This window comes from Triturus cristatus, chromosome 4_2 (genome assembly GCF_964204655.1).
Source record: "Triturus cristatus chromosome 4_2, aTriCri1.1, whole genome shotgun sequence".
NCBI lineage: Eukaryota > Metazoa > Chordata > Amphibia > Caudata > Salamandridae > Triturus > Triturus cristatus.
Window position 1 is genome coordinate 422,243,992 of NC_140586.1, and position 8,875 is coordinate 422,252,866.

At 44.9% G+C, this 8,875-nt stretch overlaps 1 protein-coding gene across 2 annotated transcripts in view; it reads right to left on the reverse strand.

The window, feature by feature from the left end:
* DPH5 (diphthamide biosynthesis 5) overlaps nt 1–8,665 on the reverse strand; it is a 344,961-nt gene extending 336,296 nt beyond the window's left edge. Inside the window, exon 1 of one of the 2 annotated variants that reach the window (XM_085601905.1) lies at nt 8,311–8,665. In XM_085601905.1, coding sequence (XP_085458031.1) covers nt 8,311–8,460 — 150 coding nt within the window. In that variant the 5' untranslated portion in view covers nt 8,461–8,665. The remainder of the gene's footprint in view (nt 1–8,310) is intronic. The other variant, XM_085601906.1, reaches the window with a different exon arrangement.
* Nucleotides 8,666–8,875: the final 210 nt, after the last annotated feature.

Below are 8,875 nucleotides of genomic sequence, written 5' to 3' on the forward strand. Positions count from 1 at the left end.
CACACACTGCTGCCTCACACACACTGCTGTCTCTCACACACTACTGTCTTTCCTACACACAGTGCTGTCTCACACACTGCTGTCTCTTACACACCATGCTCTCTCTAGGACACACACACTGCTGTCTCTCTTACACACACTGCTGTCTCTCTTGCACACACTGCTGTCTCTCTTACACACACTGCTGTCTCTCTTACACACACTGCTGTCTCTCTTACACACACTGCTGTCTCTCTTACACACACTGCTGTCTCACACACTCTCTCACACTGCTGTCTCACACACTCACACACTGCTGTCTCACACACTCTCACACACTGCTGTCTCACACACACTCTCACACACTGCTGTCTCTCACACTGCTGTCTCTCACACTGCTGTCTCTCTCACACACCATGCTCTCCCTAGGACACACACACACTGCTGTCTCTCACACTACTGTCTCACACACACACTGCTGTCTCTCTCACACTTCTGTCTTTCTTACACACACTGCTGTCTCTCTCACACTTCTGTCTTTCTTACACACACTGCTGTCTCTCACACTGCTGTCTCTCACACTGCTGCCTCTCACAGTGCTGCCTCGCATACTGATGTGTCACACACACTGCTGTCTTTCCTACTCACACTACTGTCTCACACTGCTGTCTCTCACACAACATGCTCTCTCTAGGGCACACACTGCTGTCTCTCACACTGCTGTCTCTGTTACAGACTATGCTCTCTCTAGGGCACACACTGCTGTCTCTCACACTGCTGTCTCTATCAAATGAAATGTTAAAACGGATCTGGTATTTAGACAGTAGCACGCCATCACCAAATTTTCTATCGGAGAGTGTGCACACCAATTATAGATCAAAGATATCCATTGTTAAGTGCTCTAAATAAGCCTTTACAGTTCTCTTCATTTCAACTATCCCCATCTCTTGGCCTCACTTGAGTGCCTTCATCTTCAATGTACATGCACTTTTAGTGTAAACTATTTATGCCTTCTTAGCAGTGCTTAATGTGTAAAATACTAAGTACTGGGGTTCCAAGCCCCCCTCAAAAGCTCTCCACCCGCGCCACCGAATGCGGGGCCAACACCCAAGTCAGCCACCACCAAATGCTGCCCGACACCCCTCCCCCACTCTATACCTGCAGGCTCCGCTCCACACCTGCCCCCCCCCCCTCAGCAAAAAGTACCCATAGCGACAGCACACACATCCAAGAAACAAACGTTTAAATAATGACGCCCTTTCCATAAGTTTTATTTCACATAATTATGTAACAACGTTTGCAAGTGACACAACCCACCAAGTAAACACAAAATATGCACACACCATGCACGTACCAATCTGCGATATGATCAGTATGGCACGTGTGGGGGAGAAGTCAACATAGGGGGAGGAGTGGGTAGTGAACTGTGGAACAACAGAGAATTTGGGGGACCCTTAGGGGTGGATATAAAAAATAAACAAGCCCACTAAAAACCCTACAAACCAGGAGAACTCCTGGCAGCCTGCTCTCCTTAAACAAAACTGTCCTGTTGCAAGGTGTGCTGTGCACTAGTGCTGCGTGTCTGCCAGTGGTAGTGCAGGGGTGAATGTGAAAAGTTGGCACTGAGTGTTGCGGGGGAGGGAGGGCATTGGCTCACCTGGCAGCGCGCAGACAGTCCTTTTGCACGTTGAACACTGGGTGCAGGCCCCTTTCACGGCCACAAGCTTCAGGTCTTCTGTGAGCACACGCTCTTCGGGGGGCCCCCATTGCCGAACTGTGAGAGGGAATCACTATTTACTAGTGCACCAGAGACGACGGCGAGACGGATGAAAGCCCCAACGGCCCCCTGGTTACGGCAGCTGCGCTGTTATAAGGCACAAAGATGGATTCCTTTCCCTGGGTGTAATGCGGACTCTGATCTGTGCCGGACCCTCTGGGATAAAAAACTCTTGGGTGCGAGTGCTGCCTGCTACCATGGAAAATGTGTAAAGCGCACACAAAAGCGGTATCCGAATTAAAATGGGGGGTTCCTTCAACCTCACACTGAGATGCAGGTCTGTGAGTAAGAAATAAGCTGAGGCGTTCACAGCCCCGCCCCTCTCCAAAGCACCATGTCCAGTGCAGTCTGTGGAGCTCGGCTGCTTTATATACCGTTCCTGCAGTCCACACCCTCGCTCCACGTCCTCCAATACACTCTGAACACGGGGGCAGGGGTTACAGTACACTATCACATTGTCTCTGGTGATAACTCGTTCTCACCCACAGAAACTAACAAGGGGCTGGTACTGAGGCTCCTTCAGATAAAAAAAAAAAAAAACACTCCCGCGAATGGTGTGCACGCGCCACTGCGAGCCATGTGCTTTCACTTATCGTGCCCGTGTCTGGGCACGATAATTGAAACCACATGGCCTATTGGTGTCTATTACGCGTACCAAGCGCGTAATAGACACCAATAGGTCGTGGGCAGAGCAATGCGCCCGCCTTTGGCCTATTGCGTGCTGGCTTTCAAAAAAGCACGCACACAAAGGCCAATAACGTGCAACAGAAGGAAAGGCACACGCTCGTGCGTGTGCCATTCCTAGATCAGCATCAAATCCCTGTTTTTTCATCTACTAAAGGTCTCGCGCTGCACGAGCACCGTTGCGCAGTGCAACGCTAGGCGCGAGACCTAAAGATGCAAGTATCATTCATTGCAAAACTGTAACTAATAAAAGTAACATTAAGCCTTTAATTTCACACATGCCGTACAAATTACATCACACATGCTCAGTCACGCAGAAAGTTGTGCATTGCACTGTTTCTACCCTACATATTGTGAATACTGCATGGTGTACTGTTTGTATGAGCCATCGTGTTAACAGCATACACATGGTGGCAGCTATTCACTGCAATGCCAATGTGCAAGAGAAATATTTTCAGATTTTAGCAGAAGATGTACTTTTGGAGCACATGGTAGTGTGAAGCATAACATTTGATTCTTTATCCTATTAACACATCACATGTTCATAAGGCCTGTAAATCACACATACTGATTGCAGGTGTTCTTGGCATGCATTTGACACCCATACCAATCACATGGTTAGCTGATGAATAGCTCAAATGTTGTCTATGCGAACATCTCCTGACTAATGGCCTGTTACACGCCAAGTCATCATTGTTTATGACAAGCCTTCATGTGGTTTTACACGATCCTTGTCCTGTAGTTCCCGGTCTCATAGTGTGAGTGGAAAAAAGAGAATGGAAATGCTTGAATTAATCATAACCAATGGCAATTCATCTAGGTAGCACTCTCTTGCATAGTTTATAGCTCAGTGCATCATTATGTTGAAATGGATCCATCCAGATTCCTGTCTAACCCTAATCCTTGTGGCATCTCTGAATGCTCAGTATTTCCACTAAAGTTGCCAAATATTTACATAAAGTTACTCGGAGTAACCCTCAGTAATCAACAGGAAAATGATCTTTGCCAATAAGTGATGACACCTAATCACACCTATAATGTCATCCCCCCTATCGACATCCATTAACTCAAATGTTGTCGGGATAGCTATTAAATATGCAAATAAGTCCTGGTTTCACTTCCAAAGTTTACAATGGATCTCAGTAGGGAAGGTGAAGCAAAACACAGAAATACGTAAACGCTGATTGTACTACACATAAACAGCATGATTCTCTTGAGGTCCATTCATAAAATCATCCTATCATGACACATTCCATATAAAGATGGAGACTCTTGCATATTAACAATCATACTCTGCTCTTGAAGGTTTACTTCATAGTTGTTATAGAAGGGCCATTATTCCACAGTACAGCTAATTCTCACAAGGTGCACGTGCTTCGTGGCTATGATGCCGCTTCCTCAGAGCTATATAGTAGTACATATTGCAATCACTTTCCTTTTTATTGTTTGACCTGTTAGCGTAATTCTTCATCTAGATTAATCGCTCTAAATATAGACTATAAATGTATCACAAGTTCAATGATGGATACTCATACACATTATTATTTCATTCTTAATGATTGTTCGTATGTATCATTGCAACAGCTATCTCTTTTCCTCGAATGTTGCATATACAACCTGCTCTATATGGCTTTTCATTTGAACTCTGTATGTCATCATGTATTGTTTGTCAATAGCACCAGGCCTGGTAGTATTGAAAAGTTATCCATGGTGGCATGCAGAGCTTAAATTATGACTACCCATCACTTGAAGTGTGATAAGATGACTTTCTATACTTAGAACAAATAATCTAGAGGAGGAAAATAGAATCTTAAGGAAAAGGGAAGTGATTTCATTACATGCTATCATATAGCCCTGAGAGAGCTGCATCATAGCTGCGAAGCGTGTTGCTGAGTAGGATTGTTAGTATTTAAGAGTCACCATCTTTTTATGTTCTGTGTCATGATAGGATGATTTTATGATTGGACCTTAAGAAAGTCATGCTTTACATGTGTTAAAAAAGGATTAATAAAATCACAGTTCACGTATTTCTATGTAGTACTTCAGCTCCCCAGAGAAACCCATTGTATTTTCGAAAAGTATATGCCAGAAGGGTTACTGGTTTAGTGGGTAGAGAAGCGCAGGATCTATATTGTAAGTTAACCCCCTTTTTGCTATCACTTCCAAAGATGCTGTCCAGTAAAAATATTCAGCTGCATACCTGCCAACTCACACAGTGCCACCCTGTGAAAAACAATTTCAGCTCCCATCACAAGGTAATCAGGTGAGGAGCCGATACCACACGGTGGCAGGGAAAAAGGAGCCGACAATCACTGTAAAAAGTGGTTTTCCAGATCGTTTTCCGAGGCTTTGCACTGCCGATGTCCATTAAGGGGTGTGAAAATACCCCAGGCCATCGGCATCAGGCTGAGCATGCTTTTTTTCTTTTAGGAGGGGGCTTGGGGGCAGGGTGGGGTTCAAAAGTGCCTCTCAGGCACTTCTGACACACGGCCCCGCCCCCTCCCATGCCCCACCTCCTCCTCACACGGTGATATTTTTGTTCAAGCTGGCAGATATGCAGCTGCCTCCACTCTGAATGGGTCTATCCTGCATATCTCTACACCACACTCAAAACAACACTTTCGCGCAAGTACAGTGTGTACGCCTTCCAAAATAACACAAAAAAATCTCAAGTAACAAAATGAACAAGAATTGGTTGTGATGATAGATACAAAGACAACCACTCCCCCCTCCCTCCCCCCCCCCCCAACATCCACACCCTAACCATCTAACCATAAATATGCACACCTCCCCCGGATTCTATGTTATCCACAAAGGCCTTGGTGACCGTAACCAGCAAAGACCTTCACAACACTGTGCTCAAAAGTTGTCTCGCAAGATAATTCTGAAAAGATTGTGGCACTAAACTTGTGTCTGAATTATCCCAGTCTTTCACCATTCAATATAGAACTGAAGTTTTGCCTCTGCAGGTCACACCACAATTGTATGATCAATGGTCAGTTTCTCTCAAGTTGTAGCTCTCTCATGCAAAACACAGTACATTCATAATCATGTTCAAGCCACAGTACCCGACTGGATTGTCTCACGTTTTTCCCCTACTATACACCCAGTGTTATAACAAACCAGTCCTACACACTGTTACAGGCTGCCAATCATCCTGTAATGTCCACCACTAATTTTTAACATGTGCATGCATACTGCACTGGACAAAAGAGGCAGTATGCTCTCCATCATGACCTTGTGCAACACAACTCTTAAAAACATGGTTTAATGTAACCCCTTTAACATTTTGCAAATAAAAGACAAAAGTAAAAATAAGTATGTCCTCATGTGATTATTTCTATCACACCAAGAACACTTCCATTGACCTTTTCTCCTGGGTCACAGGAACTTGTTTTGGCCATTTTCAGTAGTGGTGTAACATGAACAGCCTTTGGGGTATGTAGTTGGATTGTGTGCTCTTTGGCAAAAGGCAGCACTACAGTGGCGGGGCAAAGATGCAGTCAACGAGTTACTGAAGAGGTAGCTAGGTTCTGAGAATGGTAGGCGCAGTGCTACTATGATGTTGTATAGTGTTAATTAAATAGGCTTGTATTCACTATTCCCTAAATCGAACACGGGTTGAGGCAGCAGTCATGGATATGGAGCGGTTGTTCCTGAACCTGGATGCAAATGGAGGCACAATGTTCCCTTCTTTTGTGAGCTTTTCATTTCCAGTCTGATTGTGTACTGGTTCTGCCTTCTCCCCAGAACCACCCAGTTAGCTTGCAGGTCTTTCCAGCTGCCCTCACTACTTGCCTTTCCACTTAGCATACATGGAATGACAAAGAAGCAACGCTAACAGCAGGTCTCCTAGTCACAGCAGCAGGACTATCACAAGGCTCACTTGGAATATCACCTAAAACAGAATGGTGTCAGCACTCGCACAATCACTCATTGATCTACCAATACATTCCTCTCATTGAGTAAGCCACCGGCTCCAGGAATCTGTCTGTAACCTACATGTCACTCATGCCTCAACTGTACATGTTCTGTGAGTGATCAAAGCTTCTAAGAGTGTGTCCTGTTGGATTTCTTCTTCGCAAAATGGAACTTTGCGCGTGTTGCCTTCTGCGAGAGAGCAAAGCTTGCTCTCCTAGTGTCGTGCAGTCCCTGTTCTTTCAGAAAGTAAAGCTTGCACTGCTGCTGCCCAATTTGTACCAGTTTTGTGATGGGAAAAACTTGAGCTGATGGTACCCTAGCTATACCCATCCTCAGAAGGAGGGACACTTGCACTGTGAAGGAAACGTTTGTGCTGATGGTATCCTAGCTATACCTGCCCTCTGAAGGGGGAATGTTTGTACTGTTTCTGCTCCAGGTGTAGCTGTTCTCTGAAGAAGGGTGTTTCTACTGCTGTTGCCAAATCATATAAAAAAAACAAAGGACTTGCATAACATGCTTAGCCCAATCAAAAGCATTTGCTGGACTCAAAAAACTAGTTAGTGGGCCCTGACCAAGAAACTCTAGTTTCAATCACAGCTTCACAGCTTGACCAAACTGTGTAACCATGGACAGTAACTTTTCTTCCCTCTGCCTCCTTTTCCTTGATCTTCATATTTGTGAGCACCTAGAAATAATTCAAATCAGAATGCACACTGCACTATACTCTCTTTTGTATGCGTTTTTATCGCCATAATGTTGCTCCAGCTCTAAAAATAAAAAGTCTTACATAGGAGAAACAAGAAAAGTAATTTCAGTCAGTAATAAGACTGTCACAACCGAAGGGTGTGCTTCACTAATTCTAATAAAGACCACTCAGTTGTGCTTGCCATGCACGTATGAGAGAATTGTGTTATGCTCCTTCTGCATCTGTCCCCCGTCCTTTACGTATTGTTTGTGTTAGGGTAGGTTGCACTGATGTTCATGTTGCACTTTCATTACGTTGTGACGCTTGGTGTTTCAGGCATGAAACAAGCAGATTTTGAAATGGAGTAGGCAGATTTGTAAAATTTTGAACCATAGTTTACAAGTGGGTCTATATCATATGTAATATCTCAAACCCGTTCTGCTATTTTAGTCAACAACACTATGCATATTAGGATTTTGAACTATAATTAATCTGTTCAAAGCAAAACTGCAAGCCTTGCAATGCAACACGCTGTTGGCTAAAAAAATTACAAATGGCAGATGGAGCCCAATGTTGCAGTGGCAAAGCTCAGAGTAGTGAAATAGAAAATAAAATTTCGTTCCTGGTTTTCTGCCTTTTTTTCCTGTGAGCAAACAGGGATTAAACAGTCCAGTGGGTGAGAGGGCAGAGACAGCCTTTCAGACGCTAATCACAGCATCTCACTGCTGATGGGTTAAAAATAGCAGTGTTTGACATACTGGCAAAAGACACTGTTGCTCCCCAACAATGTGAACAGCGGCAGTTAAACGTGCCAGGAGGCACAGAGAAAGGAAAAGTAACTTTCTGTCACCCTTCTTCCCTAGCACAACCTGGACCTAGAAGAAGCTGCTGAGCTTTGCGTGGAAGTGAATACAGCACATGCTGCAGGCGCGGGTCTGTGAAGAAAGCCAGGGTTGTGCTTAGACATGGAGAGGTGTGTTGCGAGAATAAAACGAGCTCCATTAACTTAAAGCGATAAGAAACTTTTACGTAAGAATCATTACCTAAAGGGAATATAGGTTTTATGTTGATAAACATCTGCAATTGAAATGGACTTTTGATTGGGTTTATATATTGTGGGGATAATATACTGTTTACTTGTATTCCGTACTCGGAGGTACACAGCGCCTATGCGTGCTTCACAGGACAGTAGAACACGTAGCGCCTAACTGTAAACTAGCAAACACGTTGTTCCCCTATAGCAGGTTTCAGTGCACAGACCTACCAGAGCCTCCTTGCCCCCAGCCTCCTTGCCCACAGTGAGGACGGATGTGTAGGAATCCAGGTAGACCCGGCTGCACTGCTTGATCACCTCCAGCCCTTTAACTGTGATGTCTGTAGCGTCGCCCAGACCCAAGCCCACGAGGTAGAGCATACTGGTGTCAGCGGGGAGCAGCGCGTGCCCCGCAGTGAGGAGTGTACCCTGGGATCTGAAATAGTATGGGATGGGCGCCAGTACACAGAGCCCAGTATGAGACTAATAGCTGTCTGTGTTGACACTGCCAGCCCGGCTCTACTCCATGCCGTCGCGCTGAAACTTGCCGTACGGCTTTTTGCGACATTGTGCTGACTTGCGCCGTTCCGTTTTTTTGTGATCCCCCTATTTCTGTGCTTCTTAGGTAGGAGCCTAACACGCACGCGCAGTATTCCGTTTAACATAACTTTTCTAAAATAGCAGCCCAGCAGCAATTTAAAATGCAAACTGGGACGGGCGGAGTAAAGCGGTGAACAGATTTAGCTAGCAACAATGTATTTTTTTAAAGACGGGTTAAAGAGTATAACTAGTCACA